Source organism: Cheilinus undulatus, linkage group 19, assembly GCF_018320785.1.
Source record: "Cheilinus undulatus linkage group 19, ASM1832078v1, whole genome shotgun sequence".
NCBI lineage: Eukaryota > Metazoa > Chordata > Actinopteri > Labriformes > Labridae > Cheilinus > Cheilinus undulatus.
Genome location: NC_054883.1, coordinates 15302917 through 15321347, shown reverse-complemented (window position 1 = coordinate 15321347; position 18431 = coordinate 15302917). Strand labels below are relative to the sequence as shown.

Here is an 18431-nt window from a genome sequence, read left to right as displayed (position 1 = left end):
TGCACATCATTACTTCTTGTTGATTTTTCCTGTTGATAAGCATGTCAAAAATGCTAACAAACATTACAAGCATTTGACAAAATGCTATCACAACCATTAAAAAGTAGAAAATAGCAGCACTCCTAGTCACACAAGCTAACCTGAGCTTGTCGTTTCTATGTTGGCTACAGAAGAGAGTGACTCAGCTTCAATGACCGAGGAAGCACAAGAGGCTGCTGTTTATGGCTTACCTGCCTTCTCTCTGTTATTCTTAGATAACACTGAGCCGTCAGTCAGGCTCATATTTAGCTGTCTGGCTCTCATTTCAAATGCACTGACAGAAGCATCTTTAACAGGTGGATGCAGGGTGGAACTCTCCAAGACTGTTGACGGAGCACCAAGATCCAAAGTGTAACAAAATGGGACTAGAAAAGAGCAGAAGAGGAGAGATATAGTTTGATGTTTTTTACTACAAATTAAAAGGTTGAAATCTCCAAGTGAATACAGACTTCTTTTACCTTCTATGACAGGCTTGGAAGATGCATTGACCAAGAACAGACTCCAGCTGTACCACACATATTCTGAGGAAATATCACAGCCTTCACACATGGCGCTGACAGAGAAAGATTGATCCCAGTTCAGGTGGTCTCCCTCACACTGAGAGCAGTAAACTGACACCCTCCTAAAATGGAAACATTCACATCAACACCAAGAGAAGGGGAAGGAAATGTAGGACCAGGACAGGACAGGATAGGATAGGATATGTTAGGATAGGATAGGATGGGTAGGGTAGGTAGGATAGGGTAGGGTAGGGTAGGGTAGGATAGGATAGGATAGGATAGGATAGGATAGGGTAAAATAAGAGAGGGTAGGGTAGGATAGGGTAGGGTAGGGTAGGGTAGGGTAGGGTAGGGTAGGATAGGATAGGATAGGATTGGGTAGGATAGGATAGGATAGGATAGGGTAGGATACGATAGGAGAAGGGAGGACAGGGTAGGGTAGGGCCAGGATAGGATAGGATAGGATAGGATAGGGTAAAATAAGAGAGGGTAGGGTAGGGTAGGATAGGGTGGGGTAGAATAGGGTAGAATAGGATAGGATAGGGTAGGATAGGATAGGATAGGGTAGGATAGGATAGGATAGGATAGGGTAGGATATGATAGGAGAGGGTAGGGTAGGATAAATCTGGAATAAGCGGATTGATTTTATTGCACCAATACATGTAGATTTTGTATGACTCCAACAGACCATTCATATTCCCTCTACTCCCTCGAATGGGTAACATCCACATAAGCTCCCATAGTTCTTGTATAAATGGTTAAAATGTTAATTTTCTGTGTAAAAGCAAGAACAGCTCAGATTAAAATGTTAACAGCAGAAATAGAAGCATGCACTGGAATGTTGACCGAATGCTTATGTATGTATTTTATCATTTTTATTATTATCATGTTTATCTTTTATTTTTTATTTTCTATATATATTTTATTTATTTTTCTTTTATTTGACAGATTCACCAAAATGTCTGTAAACAGACCGTGTGATGGACAAATTTGTGAGAACTTTTGAGAACTGATGGAGTGAGCAGATCTTCCCTGGACAAGTGGCTTAATATTGTAACTTCTGGTGCATGGATTAACCTGAAAAGGTATTGCTGTGGAAACGTTCAGGATAATGTACATGTTGTAATATTGCCTTTTCAAATAAAAATGAAATTAAGAAAAAAAAAACGGAAATGGCCTCCATTGACAAAGAGTTTGGCAAATTTTGCATTAAAATTTGAACATGATCAAAGTACGTGCCAAAGTTGTCCCAAAACCTCTGACTCCTGGTCAAAAAGGAAAAACACAAGCAAATATGCAGAGACTTTTTGGAACAAATTGAAGGAAACCCAAATTTTTTAGAGGGAGTGATTACATGCGATGAAATTTAAATGTTCCAATACCATCCTGAGAAAAAACAGCAGTCAATACATTGGAAAACAGCATAGTCACCAAGGATGAAGAAAGCACCATAAAGCAAGTCGAAACTCAAGGTCATGTTGTTTTCTTTGGCATTAAGGGTATCATTTTAGAGGACTGGGTTCCAGTAGGGGCAACATGAATCAAAACTATTACAAACACGTTCTAGAAAAACTGTGAGAAAAAATCTGAAGAAAGAGAGCACAACTGTGGAAAAATGGTTTTCATTATTCATCAAGACAATGCGTCAGCTCATGCTGCACTCTTAGTAAAGAAGTTTCTGTCCCAAAAACAAATCAGAGTGCTTGATCATCCTCCTTATTCACCTAATGTAGCACCGTAACTTTTGACTGTATGTTCCAACGCTGCTGCCCTCTACCTTTACCCCCAGAGCCCTATAATCCTTAACTGCACAAACAGGAAGTATGCAGCGGAGGTGGGTGGAGCTGAGCAGTGCGTCTCTACCTGTCATCTTTTGTTATTGCTTTGATTGAGTGCCCCTTGGTGGCAGAATTTACATACTGTGAATTTCCTCTTGAGTAAGTCTGAAGTCTGAGTAGACAGAGTAACTCTTACCTGATCATGTTTGGTGTTATTGTGATGAAGGCCTCAGATGAAGCTGAGCGCTCACCACTGTGGACAGTGAGTGTGAAGTGGAACTGGTCAAAGTTAGTTTTCAGGAAACTAACAGGAAATGAGAGCAGGGAGGATGAAGTAGGAACCTCGTGGTGGAAACAGGAGCTGGTGATGGAGCTGACAGGTTGACATGTCCAACTAAAACTGTTCAGAAGAAATCAGAAACAGTGCTTGGTTTGGATGCATTTAAGTGAAAGCTTTTAAACTAGTGTGTCTGTACCTGACTTGGTCCATGGGGAAGTCTGGGTCATAAGATTTCTGCCCATCAAAGGTGACCACATCAGTGTGTCTGCTGTTAATGAAGATGTTTGTGCCACCGCGGATGAAGGCAATGGGAGGGCTTGGTATCACCTGCACTCTAACGCTGTAATTACTGTACACCACACTGCCAATAACCTGAACCTGCAGGAAAAAACATCTAAGTCTGTAAATTTAGGGCTATAAAAGTCACATTTAAAGTCCAATGTCCCAATTTAAGGAACAACACAACAGGTTTCCTTACCCTTGCTACAGCAGTGTAGGTGTCATAATACAGGAGATGTCCAGGCAGAATAAGGCTCTGTTTCTGTGTGTCTATGAGAGGCAGAGGAAAGGCGCGTCCTTCAGAGTCAAACAAGGTCCAGGTGTAGTGAAGGTCACCTTTGATGTCACAGTCCTCTTCAGTATCATAGGTCACCCCAAGACGGACAACCTCGTATCTCTGAACCTTAAAAAGAAACGAGAAGATGAGAGATGAACGAGGTAAAGATGCAAGGCGTATCCTGCAACTAGCCTTTAATCTTATAGCCAGGCACACACTGTGCACTTTCTAGCATATTCTGACCTGATTTTTGAGTCATGTAACTGGATTGAGGCGCATAGTATGTGGGGACACAACTGCCAACCTCTGCTTAATTTGCTGCTCCCGACATGAATGCATTTCTGGTGTGCCTGATAGTTCGGTCATATGACTGCACACACAGTGAGAGCAGAACCACAAGAAGATCTTCAAACGTCAGGGCATTTTTCATGAGTAAACTTCTGTAGAGCATCTAAAATAACCATGACCACATCAGGAAGGCCTGTCTGATGTGCCATCCACATCTTAAACAAAAAAATGAGCAGGAAATATCTGCATTTACCCAGCTGGCAGTAATGATGTGCCATCTGCAGACCCTTTTTTTCAACACTTAATTTTAGTTTTGGCACTTAGTATGCAAAAGTTTCTCCCGCTGTTACAGCAAATGTGTGTTTTTTCATTGACAAACCACATAGAAATTCAAGATAACAAAAGTGGTAATGATAGTAGCAATAACAAATAGAAATGAAGAGGCAGACCAGTTGCTTTTTAAGAGGTGACTCTTTTTTGTGAACATGGGAGGTGAAGTCTATGGTTTGGTTTTATTAAAATCAATAATTTCAGTTCAATAAATGCACATACATCAATCATGAGCCAAAGCAGTGCTGAATTTGGTTAATGTAAAAACAACGTACCTGTAGTCTGAGGGGGCCCATGTTTTTGACAGGTGGAGGCTGACAAGGCCGGTCTACAACAAAGATGTGACTACTTAAAGAGGCTGAGCTGACCAGGTTAGACACGGTGACTTTCACTGTGAACTCTCCTGTCCTGCAGAGGGTTGAGAGACATTTTGAACATCAAAATTAAGAAAGCACTATTTTTCGTTTTTAAATTCAAGATCATTCTCTGACTGTGTGAGTCAAATTTGCTTCAGTCTATAAAACTGTTTTTTTTTGTTCTTTTTATGGACAAATACACATCTTATATATCCAAATTTATCTGAGCTATCATAAAACTCATCGCTGGTTAACACACCTCTGATAGATGTGCTGTTCTATGCCCTGTCCTATCCTGGAGGATCCATCTCCAAAGCTCCACAGGAAGATGGGATCAGTCCCCACGTTGACACGACAACTCATCATCACTGTTTGGTTCTGCAGGACAGAAGGTGGGTGGAGCAGCCTGTTGAGCTTCACCGCTCTCTGGACAATCAGTGGGAACGCATCCGAAGTAACCAAGCTCTGGTTGCTGGACATGACAACAACCACATCATACCTACAGAGTCGAGAAGAGGATACAATGGAAGGTTTGGGAATGTTCTAGCAAGTCTAATATTGAACTCAAAGTAATGTATATTTGTTCGTTGGTGTTTTTTGAAGGTCTTTATGAGAAAATGATGCTTCTAAATTGTGTTTCCACAACTTCACCCGTGTCAAATACCTGCCAGGTTTCTTGTATCTCTTAGTGATGGATCTCAAGGTTGTTCTTACTGATCTTGAGTCTCCAAAGTGCCAGAGGAACTCCACAGGGTCTGGTGCTTGAGCCACAGCCAGGAGAGTTATATCTGTATTTGTTGGATAGGTCTGATTTGCTGCATAAATCTGCACTGTAAGGGGACAAAATAGACACTGTATTGCTAACACATTCACACATGAGATGTAGTGTAGTAGTGAAAACAAGACAGATTAGAGACATTTAGTGAGTATTAAAGGTCACAAATATTACCCCTTTAAGACAAGTTTATTTTGGTCTCAGAGGTCCTCAAAACATCCCTACGAAATTTGTTGCTAAAAAAATAAATAAATAAAAAATCCTCTCAGAATGAGCTGTGTCTGTCTGTGGCTTTTCATGTTAATGAACTGTCTGACTCCGTCCCTGATCTTGCCCCTCTCAGGAAATGGATGTGGCTAAATGGATGTGGCTCTCCTGAGAGGAGGGCTGAACTTTCTTCCAAGCAGGGAGGGCCAACTGAACATGTGGGCGGAGCTAACTCCCCACATGACACCATGAGGGGAAAATCTGAGAACCCCTTGTGTCAGCACACATTTTCTGAGAAGCTCTAAAAGCCTGAAAAAGTGATTTTTGCATAATATGTTTCCTTTAATTTTCTAGATACAGCTTTACAGAACTTTCCAGAGTTTTTTTAATAGCAACAAGCATTATAGAGCATGAGGTGTAAATGTCCATGTAAGAAGTATTAAAACAATGCATGATTTTCAAAGACAACACTTACTAAGTATACTATCAAACAAATACTTCAAATTGAAATGGAAAATAGAGTCAAACTGTTTTTTATCAAGCTTGATTAACCCTTAGATGCTCAGTACTTCTCAGTGGGTGTAAGTTTAAAATGCTTCCTCACCATGAGCCGGGCTGTGAACAAGACTCTGACTGGTAGGTGGCCGCCATGTTGGATTAACTCTGATTTGTGATGACGACTTTCTGTTCCCCTCAGCATTTACCCCCCAGTTTTTGTGGGCTACAGAAAAGCCCTCTGTAGAAGTCAACAGATTCTCTGATTCATTCACTTTGAGGTCAGAGATGATGGGACAAACAGCCACCTGAGAGTACAAAAAACATGCGTGAACATGGATATTGGGCTTCTATAACTCTAGTGATGCTTAATTTTTAGAGCCAGCGTGATTAGTAGCGAGAGCATAGCTAGCTGGGGAAGACAAAAAAAATGCTGAAACTACAAAACAAACAGTTGATTTTGGTCTGTTAGCAACATGTTTCTGATGATATGAGAAATTTCAAAGACCACAAGCATTGTCTTTTAACCATGTATTAACATGGCAATGAAGAGTTCAATAAATAATAGCAGCTTTCCTACATTTTTTGTCTCCTGTGTCCATCCAAAGGCACCTGAGGCATTCACTGACACCATGTAAACGCCCTCTGTCTCAAAGGTCCAGTTCTGGAAATATGAGGAATTTATTGTTATATTTATAGAATTTAAAACATAGGTGTGAACTTATAAAATCATTCATACGTTATCAAGGCCGCCCATAAGGGGGGATAAAGCAGAGAGCTTTCTGGGGCCCAGCCAAATTCAGGGCCCATGGGGGTCAAGAAAATCATGATCCATTGTAAAGTTAAGCTTGATAACATTATTTTATTTTCAATTTTTAATCTTTTTTTTTATTTTTATTTTCATCCACAACGTTAAAGTGGATGGGCACACTGATCTTAATGATCAGGAAAGTAATGACAGACTTCATAACAAGGCTATAATGTGCATCAATGTCAGGATGCCAGAAAATAAAGCAGAAAAAACTGAGACCACTTGAAATGAAAATAAATAAATAAATAAATAACTGTAAAAAGAGGCAAAAAATAGGAAAAAAATGGCAGAAATTGGTTAAAAGTGGCAAATAGAAGTAGTAAAAATTGGTTCAGAGTGGCAAAAAAGTGAAAAGTTGCATCAAAGGATTAAAATAGTAAAAAGTGGGGAAAAAATTGGCAAAAAGAAATGGAAAAAAAATTAGGCAGTATGTGACAAAACAATGGCAAAAATAGGCTACAAGTGACAAAAAAGTGGAGTGAAACAGCAAAAAACAGCAAGAATTGGTTAAAAATGACAATACAGGGCAAATATTTTTAAAAATATGGCAAAAAAGGGCAAAAAATGAGCAGAAAAAAAGCAGAAAGGGGGTTAAAAGTGGCAAAAAGTAAAAAAAATTGGCAAAAAAAGTGGAGAAATGAGGCTTAAATAGTAAAACAGTACAAAAATGTTTTAAAGTGGCAAAAAGTGCCAAAAAGAGCAAAAAACAGCAAGAATTGATTATTTGACATAAAGTGGCAGAAACGGACATTATATAAAAAAAAAAAGGATAAAATTGCCAAACAGTGACAAAAAAATAGGTGTTGTGGCAAGACAGGGGCAAAAATGGGTTCAAAGTTGCAAAAAAAGAAGTGGTGAAAATGGGTAGAAAATGTGGTTAAAAGTAGCATGAATAAATAGTTCCAGCATCAGAACCCAATAATAGCCTGACATACTTTAAAGCTCCAACATGAGGGACTCTTAACCGGGATGCTAGCATCAATACTGCTGATCCAACACACATGCATCAATATTAATAAATCACAACTGGGAATTATACCCATTCTCTGGGTTTGTCAGGGCACACAAAACTCAGTGAGCAGGTCTGCCTATTATTACTGCTACTGAATGATTTTCTGAATAACTTGTATGGAAATTTATGTTTTATTTTTGTAGAATTTAACAGAACAGTGTAAAACAATATCAGTTGCATTTCGACAATTTGAAAAAGGAACTAAAACAAAGCAAAACCTCAGTACTGTTCTAGGAGTTGTGTAAAATAATATTTTTGAAAGGCATGAATTAGAGGAGATATTGTGATACTTGGTTTTATGCAGTTACTTATGTATTTGGTTTCTCTGGAGAAGACATAGGGTAGGTATTTGTGTTATAGTGGTTGGAAAGTAGACACAGGTGAAAAAGATATGCATGCATGCACCTTATTTAACCCCATTTTCCCGAGACAGTATAGAAATTTGGAAATTTCTGGAGGAGTTTTCTCGTTATCTTGGGAAAACCAGCTGTGTGATCCAAAGAAAATGAGATAAAAAAGGAGAATTTTAAGACAAGTACTGAAATGTACTTATCATCATAGGAGAACTTAAAAATAAGTGCATGAATTTACTGTATATCCGCTTAGGGCTTCTGTATACAGACTTTTTGCCATGTTTTTTCCTGGCACACTCTAGCAACCCACTGGAAAGAGCTTTTTCAATCCACTTTTGGGTCCCGACCCACCAGTTGAGAACCACTGGTCTAAAGAATGTGTGCATCACAGTTTGGCTGTGTCGCTCTCTCAAGCATGAAGGCAGAAGCAGCAAAGAGGAGCTCACCAGCTCTACTCCCTCTTCTAGATTTACTCACATGTTTGAGTAATTTAGATGTGTGCTGGAGTTTGCCTGCAAATTTGGTAATAAAGAACAAAAAAACAATAACTAAATTACCCAATATTGTATGTTTTGGACTTCAACTTTTGTTGTCCTAGTATCAAACATGTATCAATAATATTTTATTTTACAAATAACATGAAATAAATAAAACATCCATCCACCCATCCATTTTCTATACCACATATCCCGTTGGGGGTAGCAGGGGGGCTAGAGCCCATCCCAGCTGTCATTGGGCAAGAGGCAGGGTACTCCCTGGACTGGTTGCCAGTCGATTGCAGGGCTAATAAATAAAACAATAATTCCCTATTAAGACGAATGTTTTGAATACATGATCTTGTTGTCAATAAGCATATCTTTTTAGTGGTTCCTACTAAAAAGTTTATTGAGCATTAGGCCAAGCATCTATTTTTTTATTTGAATCAACATCAAAATAAACTTTATCAGTAAAAGCTGCCTATAAGGGCAGGTAAAGGGGAGAGCTTTCTGGGGCCCATGGGGGTCAACAATATGAAGTTAAACTGTGATATCCATATTTTATTATTTTAACCTGAATAGCCACTGTCATCAAAGCAAATCTTATTCATTTATGCCATAGTATAAAGCCTTCTTCAGAATGTAAATCCCTTTTCTTAAAAGTGGCAGAAAAGGGTATAAAAGGTGGTGCAATGGAATTTTAAAGTGGCAAAAATGGGTCAAAGTGGCAGAAACAGGCAAAAAAATAGGAGAAAAGGGATTGCAAAGTGGCAAAGATGGGTTTAAAGTGGGAAAATGGGCTTAACAAACAGTGAAATGTGGTTAAAATTGGCAAAAATTGATGGAGTGTAAAAACGATGGTCAACAGAAGCAACTTAAGCTGGAAAGTGGGAAAAAACGACCAGAAAAAGCAGTGGAAAGGGTTTAAAAGAAGCAAAAAAGGCTTCAAAATGGCAGCAATGGGATAACAAAGTTGCAAAAACAGGTTTAAAGGGGCAATATCAGACATAAAAATAGTGAAATGTGGTTAAAACTAGCAGAAATGGACAAAGAAAGTGAAGAGGGTTAATATTGGTAAAATTGGGTAAAAAGAGGTAACTTTAGCTGGAAAATGGAAAAAAATTGGCAGAAAAAGTGGTGGAATGGGGTTACAAAGTAGCAAAGGTTGGTTCCAAGTGGCAAACCTGGGTGAAATATGGTGAAATTGGATTAAATTGTTGCTAACATTGGTAAATAAAAAAAAAATATATATGGGAACGATGGGTGGGAATTGTGGAAAAATTGATGAGAAGTTGCAAATAATAGTGGCAAAAATGGGCAGAAAAAGTGGGCAAAAAAAGAAGTGGCAAAATACAATGTTTTTTAATAAATCACAAACAATATTGTCTTACCCTATATCTTATTTGAAAATATAATAATGTACCTTATAAATTAAATATTTTACCCAGCCCTAATAAATATTATCTATAGGTGACTGATACATTAAGATCTTACTATTTAAATAAAGAAATGGTTATCTATGACTCAGCAAGAATAAATGTTGAGTTTGAGGTTCTTTTCTCATGAGTGCCAATTTCAGACCAGAGTTTGGGTCTGTCTCACCACAAATCTCCTGATTTTTAAATTATTAGATCCCCATTTCATAATAAATGAAATGAGAGCTCTATGTCTAATTAAATTAGAATTTTAAGATTTTTTTCTAAAAGTAACTGAACAGATTTTTAATCCATCAAGTATCATATGTGGTTTACTGCATATTTTTCTTTTTTTAAAGATAAGGTCTTTAGCGGCAGAAATTATTTTTAGTATTTAGGTTGATATCAACAATCTCTGATATTTATAGTAATGAAACAGTCATAAACAGGCTTGTTAGGCTGATCTTAACATTACTGTAGAGTTGGGAATAATTATAAAAGTGAAACATTACCTCTCTTTGGTATTAGATATTGGAGAAGTTTTTTTCTTTTAGCCTGAACTCTGAGTTTTGTTGATTCATGACCAGATAAAAACAATTCTCAGACTCTGCTGGTTAAAACAAATATGATTATGATAAGTTTGCCTTTAAGAAATTGCAGTAGTACTTACCACAGTGCTGTTCACACCATCCGTCTTTACTTCCATGTTGTTTTCCTGGTGGGTAGAGCTCCACATAAACTCTGCCGGCAGACCATCAACCAGACGTGCCTGCAGTGTGACAGGGTCGTCCAGATAAACGGCCTCCACTGTCACACTGTCTGAGTCAGTCTGTAGAGAAGGGATGCAGGAGGGGACACCCAGGGGCCCGTGTAGTAGTGAAATGACTAAGCTAGATGAAGAGGGGGGTGTGACGAAGAGGTGGAGGGTGGAGGAGCAAATGGAGAGGGGGTTGGAGACTCTGACAGCTTAAAGGGAAGAAGAAGGGGGGCAGGTTTACTACATAATTATGCATATTTTCTATCATTAGACAAATAATTCTTAATCTAGAATGACAGCTTTGACTTACTAAGTGAATACTGCCCTGGAGTTTCATAAATCCAATCAGCTGACCAAGCGAAGGAGCCATCGTCAAATACGCTGACACGATGTAAACTATGGCCAGTGGGAGTCGGTGCTTCAAACTCGATGCTCACTGAAGAAAACTCCTGCCCCCCAATACCAAAGAGCCCTGAAAAACACACAAGAAATAAAAACTCAGTCAAATAAAGGGAATACAAACTGAACTAACTTCTAAATACAATTCCAGGGCCAAACTGTTCAAAATGTTTAATGTGGATCAAAAATGCTCAAGGATCCTTTAATCCAGCTCAGTTTTATAAGGTTTTCTCTCAAAAACTGGTCTGCAACAGACTTTAAACTACTAGTGCCCAGTGCTTTAAAAGAGACTTTATGTGTAGACTTTGTCCACGGGGGGGCGCCATAATCCTAACAAACTGAAAGATGCTCACAGCTGCTTTAATCTAGATATTTAATGTTTTAAAAATGAGGCTATTTTGTGAAATATTCTATGAGGGCTAAATATTTTATTTCACATCTTTAAATTGAACAATCTTTACTTAGTAGCAGCAGAAAAACAGCATTGATCGAGGGCCACTTAGATTTAAAATGTCATGAAAATGACTGTAATCCAATCTGAATCCTGACTTCTGCTTGGATAAAGATGATCCTGATTTTTCTAACTTCACACTAACCCTTCTCTGAAATTCAAAAATACTAAAGATTTGCCAAGATTAAACCAGAACTGGATTTTATCTAATCACATAATCTTTTTTAACAATCCCAATTTTATGATTTAATCCTGTATGCTAAATTTAATCCTCCTGTTTTACTTTTGAACAAATAAGCCAATTTTTCAAAATCTGTGTATGAATATTTTTTTTTTCTGTTGAAAATTCCTGACTTCAAAAAATCTGAAAATTATCTTTTCAAGCCTATAATGGATCAAAAATTAACCCAGAAACTATAAGTTTGAAGCATGAGCTACTGAACAGTAATTTTGTGCTAAACCATTGAGAATATTGAATTTATACTTAAAAATGTGTGAATCTCTTCTTGAACAACAATAAATATGTCTTTAGCTCAGATGGAATGAAGAAAAAGGATTTTCCAAAAGCATGTCACTTTGTGCAGTGTATTTATATGCAGACCTGTTCCTTTTTTAACATCTAGTAGGAACATGTTTTATAATAGAAAATTTTAAAGTTGCAATAAAAAAATGTGAATGTTGTTTTTAATTTGTCTACAGAGCACTCAGATGCAATTAGAATTTACTGGTAGTAATGTCAAAAATAAACTCAAGTAAAAATCAAGAATATGCAGACATATCTGTCTGTAGATGCTATGTCTAACCTATGTACAACTGTGGCCTATTTTGGCAAATATTTGCTGTTTAAATTTGTTATCTTGTGTCTTGTATATTTTAATTTTGTATCGTGTGTTTTGTTTTCTGTTTGCTAGTGCTTATTGTTTGTCTGAGACTCTGTTAACTGTTGCTGCCTGTCTTGGCGTGGAAACGATTGGAAAAGAGATTTTTGATCTCAGTGAGGTTTATGTTACAGGTTTAATAAATAAAAAAGAATAATCAATATAAAAGGGTACATAAAAATAGTTACAAAGTGAGAGAAAATTCATTTTTGGAGAAATAACCCACAAGGTGCTATTTTTCAGTCAACTGTACTTTAAATTCCTAGAAAAAAAAAACATATATTATTGGGGGAAAATGCTGTATCATAAAGGATGTCTAAAGAGTCATCTTCTGACCTGTGGGCTGCTCAGGGCAACCAGCCAGCTTCCCAGACACTTCCACGACAAAACTCTTCCCAGCCTGCACTCTGTCTGACAAGACGGACAGACCAACAGAGTGCAGAAACGGTCCTTCAGTTCTGTAGAGAGCTATGCTTCCCTCTCCACCTCCAACAGGCAGGGAGAGGACACTAGAAAAGAAAAGAAAAGAAAAATGTAAATGTTGTCAATGTAAGACAGACTTGGCACTTTCGTGTCTTCAGCCACTAACTTACCAGGAAATAAAACAGAAACCAATGTTAAATACTCACCTTTGTCTTTTTCTCCCTCCTTGGACTTCCTTTGTTTCTCCACTGTAAGATGAGTTCAAACACTCACTCACCAACAATCCATGATGCCAGTTACCACAAAAACAACCATCTGAGCTCAAACCTGCAAAAGGAAACCTTTAAAAACAAAAAAACTGACATTAAATACACATAAAGCAATGCACTGAAAAACAGCTAAGTTCTAATGTCAAAATCTGAGGCGTACCCCTTAGTTTACATGCCACAGCAAACAATACATACACATATCTAACATAAAGTCTGTTCAATTTCTCTGACTGAGCTCACAGACCAGAGTGGAATGTGTATTGTGACGTTTTGGATGCTTTTCATATTCAAATAAAGGTTTTAAACAGAAAATGCAACCCCCTTTACTGTGCCACGTTTATAACAAGCCTTGTAGTCTTAGTGTTTCAACCGAAACACACAACTTTGCACAAACAAGAATGCATTTTCAGTATTAATATAAATTGTGTGTCAGTGCCTGTTTATTACACCGAGACAAGAGTCGTCGTGGCACCATTAAACATCTACTTAACAAAAAAAACTAACTCTGCGGATTTCCTACATAAAAAATTAGCCCAAGAATCGATGTTAGCAGAAATGTATTTGGTCCAACCTGCTCTTTTATGACTTACCCCTCATCCAGGCATCGTTCACAGCACGTTACCGGGTCAAGGTCGCGTGGTCCCTCGGGAGCAAGGAGTCCGCTGCTGCCGTTAACGCACCCCACGAACCACGGTGACTCCCCGTGAGCTGATGAAGAAACAGCTACAGACAAGAGATGGAAAGATGAGTAAAATAAAATAAATGTGTAGCAGACGAAAGCATTAGGCATGTCTGCTCTGTTAACGGGCCCAGCCTCGACTCCTCTTTACGGCAGACTGCGTGAAGACAACGGGGAGGATTAAGACTGAAGAGGAGGGGGGGAGAGCAGGTGTCTGTGCGAAAACAAGGTGTGCTCAATGTGGGGACATGATGGATTGTATGTTAATGAAAGAGGGGATAGCTGCTTTCACTGAATCAGAAACGGAAACTGAAGGTAGTTTAATGTGCTGCTGAGCAATAAAATGCTGCCTTAACTACCAGCCTAAGTTATCCTGTAATTTATTAGGAATTTACAGGCTAAAACAGTGATTGCGCCAATGTTTGAGAGCCAGGCTTCCTGTTGTGTAGTTCAGTCGTCTTTTCACAACGTTTCTGTGTTGTGTGTGCTGTCATTGCGTTTAACAGTTTAAACAAATTATCGTCAGCACTTAAGTTCAATTTCTGATCTTTTAGATCAAATTCTAATTTCAGTGACGTCGTCTGCTCTCTATTCGATGAAATAGGTTTAGGCTGCATACAAAGGTCACAAGTCAATCACACAAAGCTTAGAGTCAAATAGCAGGGTTGAAAATAATTCTAAGGCGTTTTATGTGTACATTAAAGCACCTTTGAGAAGTTAAAACTGGCCTGCAGGTGTTTCACTTAGAACTACCATATAAATGAAGGAAAAAATGTCAAATGATGCAACCTTTCAAGATGATCAAAATAGTGACCATGTTACAGAAAACAGGGGAGGGGGATTAAAGAGGTTCACGATTTTACTGTCTCGCCTGAATGTGCGCACTGTAAATGTAATATCTGTCTATTACATGTGGAGGCTATTTAGATAAAATTACCTGGCCTTAAGTTGCCTGTAGACTCAGTCCCAATCTCTGCAGAGGCCCTGTCTGTGGGCTACATGAAGAAGATTAATTATTTAATGCTTGAGCTCGCAGGAACAACGGTTTGTCAAGACACAACAAATCTTCTTCTGTTATTGTCTTTAACCGGTGGTGGCCGGTTTAACCACCGAGGACAAGAGGCTGATACCACTTCTTTAATCCCCAGTAACACCTGGAGGCTTTAAAGGCGTCTAAAAATATCGAGATTTTGTGAGTTTTTTCACAAGAACACGAAACCATGCAGGTGCTTGAGGACTGACTTTTAGCTCATCACCTCCCAGCCGACCTGATTTAGCCATATCCAATTAGACAGGAAACATGAATGTCCTGCATCTTTCTAGGTCTTTAAAATTCATTCTTTCTGGCATGCAAGGCCAACACGACACGTCCAGCCGCAGTGTTTGACCTTTTAACGGTCTGAGTCGTTACTAGTTTGCTGTAATTAAAGGTAATTCAGGATTAACGTCGGTCTAAAACGTAAATGAGAAAATATAACTCCCATGTGCTTTTATATCTATTCACCTGGAGGCTGAAACAAGGTGAAATGGCACGCGTCACCTTAAGCTGCTCTTATGACGCATATTTTTTGCAAAGTCGTCAACATTTGTTGGACTTATGGGTGCGAAATACATAACGGAACTGGTCGAAGTCTTTGGTTTGAGTCCAGGTTGCCCTGTGAGCCCTTTGGTGAAAAAAAAACTCTTCAACGTCGTGGTGCTGCTAACTCCGCCGGTCCACCTTAAAAAACTCTTCCGGTTTCCGTGACATCCCCTTTAAGAGAATTTCCCAGTCCCTTGTGCTGCCGGCAGGAGGCGCCGCCAGACCGCGTCACCTCACCTGAGCTGACTGTACCAGCGAGGGGCACAGCGGGGGGAATCAAACTCATTTTGTCTGACCATTTTTCATAGGGAATACGCGCATTTTTGAGTAGGTTCGTTTTTTGACTACACCCAGGGACTCAAGGAAGTCTTTACGTAGTAAAACCAACAACATGTATAAACACAAAACATGAACAAGTATTAAATTAACATATTTCTAAAAAAAAAAAGTCGATAATGAGATAGGCTTATGTTAATTTAATATTGTCATCTCCGTGAGGGTTTTGTAGGCTAAATCAAACAGTCGATCGCAGGAAGGAAATGCTCATTTGACAAGAATTTCTATAGAATTTGGACCTTGACATATAGGGTAAATTATTTCAAAGTAAAAAAAAAAAAAAATGTCGTGTTTGATGCGGGACCAAATGGAGTCATCTGAAGCACCCTTGGAGGTCCTCAAATCGTACACGGAGCGGCATTTTTTTTTTCCCAGCAACCCTACAAACATGAAAAAGCAGCTTTGAAGTCATGGCGGTGCGTAACAGCCCAGCCCAGGCCTGTTAAGCTCCAATAACCTGCTTCATTCGTTAAGCGCGTGCTGCGTTTCCAATGCGCGCACGCGGCAATACAACTAACAAATGATTAAATGAACGAAATCTTTGAAAAAAGCAGCTGCTGAATCAGTGGTATGGAGCTGCGGAACAGAGAGTCGTGGTAAACAGACGGAGCGTTATGTAAGCCCTTGCAGTCCGCGCTCCTGCCGAGCACGCAGAGTCCGCTGCAGAAACCACAGCTGACTCCGGTAAACCTTCACAGAATGAAACAAGGACATTATCATCGAGGCTTATTTTGAAGAAAAAATGGTCAATGGCGGGAAAATGAGCGAATTAATTCAATCTACGCATTTGAAGCCTAATCTGTATACTTTTAATGCGTTAATTGGAGGACATTAAAAAGATGGGAATGTGCACACGAGCTGCACAAATACGCTTGTATCAAAAAATAGACCTACAACTATCATGATTAGATATAACGGAAATTGTGATCAGCGACTGGAGGTCACATTTACTTCATTTTTACTCTCATTCCGATCAAAAAGAGAGTCAAATTCTTATCTGGCCTATTTATAAATAGCTAAAATTTATGTTCAAACATCGTTTCTGCACAAATCTTTCTCTTTCTATTTTGCTGCCTTATTGTGCTTTGCTCTGTCTTTGTTTCATCTTGTTAAAAATCTTTTATATGGAGCTCTTTGCAAAGTCATTTAGTGCTGTATGAAAAATAAACTCATTCATTTACTTGCATACAAAAAATACGCATGGCTGTCAGGTGATGGCGACTGCAAGTCCCTCTTTTTTCTTTGTGGTCATCAGAAGAATACCCAATCATTTTATTGACTTGTCATACGAATTTCAAACATGTAAACTTTATTTAAAAAAAACATATACAATCAAAACTTCGCTTGTTAACAAGTGAGCCATACGGCTGCTAAATTATGTAATATTTTAATGGATTCAGGTCGATTTTGGCCATGAAATTCCCTCCTCCATGGGACAGTAGACAATCGAGTCGAAATTAAATGTATGAAATGTGGATTCCTGGGATAGAACCACATTCTTAAAAGGAAGAATGAAATATTCCAGTAAATTACCAGCATCAGATCAGGGTTCAGGTGTGGGCACAGAGTTCTCATTCTAGTCAACTTCTTTCTCTTTTTAAGTGATGCTTTAAAATGATAGTCCAAACAGAAGTTTTTAGTTCATACAGCAACTTTTTTTTTTTATTGAAACAGGTGCATTTTTTAATCAGGGGCCGGAGAGCGTCATGTTGCCAAAACACAAACGTAACAAGAAGAAAAGCAGAGTATGCTGGCGTGGCAACGAGGAGAAAAGGTACAACTCAATCATTGATGAATGCTGGAAAAAAAAATGTTAAAAGATATTTTTGAATCATTTTATAAAATATGAATCGGCTTTAACCATCTCCCAACATTTCTCTTATTATTTAGAAGTCATGCTTTTGATTTTCAAGCAGCATTTTAGTTTAGTTTTGAAGATATTTTAGCGCGAACTTTAAATCTTTCTTCAGTTAGCTGCTTATCTGTTGAGTATGGTGTCACATGTGAAGCATGACTTTTTTCTTTTAAATATCTCTCTTCAAACAGTCTATCCTGATGGTCAGTGTCTCACCATCTAAAATGTGATAGTAACTATTTTATATGGACATTTGTGAGTTTATGAACGAGGCCGGATTTATTCTTTACGTCACACGTCAGACGCGTCATCCAATCAGCTGCATCAAAGCAAAAAGCAGGAAATCTTTTCTTTGTGCACGGAGCTTGCTAATGAGGACTTCTGTTGCAGAACCAACAGACTGTCAAGCTGTTGCATACTCCAAATTTAAATAAAAGCTTCTGCTCTCAATGATAGAAATTGTGGAGTATGTTTGGTAAATAACCAATAACCGTAAAGAAACAGAAGGAAGAAAAAGATGCTGGGAGAATGCATTTTCAGAGTTTAAAAAAATCTAAAGAGAAATCGTTTATACGTAGGTAATTAGTGAGGGAAGCAGCAATAGGCTTGCATTTGCAAGACAGGATACATTAACTACAGCACGCATGCGCGTCCTTTGCTGCTCTTACGGGGTTCAAACTTTGTGTAAAAATATGCATTTAACAACTTTTTTTAAAGGGATATCTGACGTCTCTCTGTCCCTCTTTACTCAGGGGATAGAAGAAGCGCTGGTGGCTCAGATTACTCTCCAAACAAGGCTCAATCAGGACAGATTATTCCCGAGGATCCATCCACTGTAACATGCTGATCTTATCAGGTCAAAAGGAGGAGGGGTAAATAAAACAAAAAAAAGGAAATTAGTTTAACAGGATAAATCACAGGGAAGGGAATCAGACCTTGATACAGATAAAAATACATTCCAAGTCTTCACTTCACTAGTTTAGCTCTGAAAATAACATTTAAGACTAAGTGTCCTTAAGATCATTGTGTTAAGTCTAAGAGGCATATTTAAAGGAAAGGTGATTTTTAAAAAAAAGGTTCATTTTTAAGGCACTGGTTCGATTTTAAAGGACTGTTCCACCAATTTTTGCT

The 18431-nt window shown here is 38.4% G+C and overlaps 1 protein-coding gene across 1 annotated transcript in view; it reads right to left on the bottom strand.

Annotated features, from left to right (window-relative positions):
* Window positions 1-13638, bottom strand: part of LOC121527674 (polycystic kidney disease 1 like 1) — a 48656-nt gene extending 35018 nt beyond the window's left edge. Inside the window, 14 exon segments of the mRNA XM_041814701.1 lie at window positions 231-404; window positions 498-661; window positions 2514-2717; window positions 2794-2975; window positions 3076-3279; window positions 4047-4179; window positions 4387-4626; window positions 4792-4957; window positions 5714-5912; window positions 6185-6268; window positions 10342-10637; window positions 10739-10900; window positions 12493-12665; window positions 13439-13638. Coding sequence (XP_041670635.1) covers window positions 231-404; window positions 498-661; window positions 2514-2717; window positions 2794-2975; window positions 3076-3279; window positions 4047-4179; window positions 4387-4626; window positions 4792-4957; window positions 5714-5912; window positions 6185-6268; window positions 10342-10637; window positions 10739-10900; window positions 12493-12665; window positions 13439-13638 — 2581 coding nt within the window.
* Between the last annotated feature and the right edge of the window lie 4793 nt (window positions 13639-18431).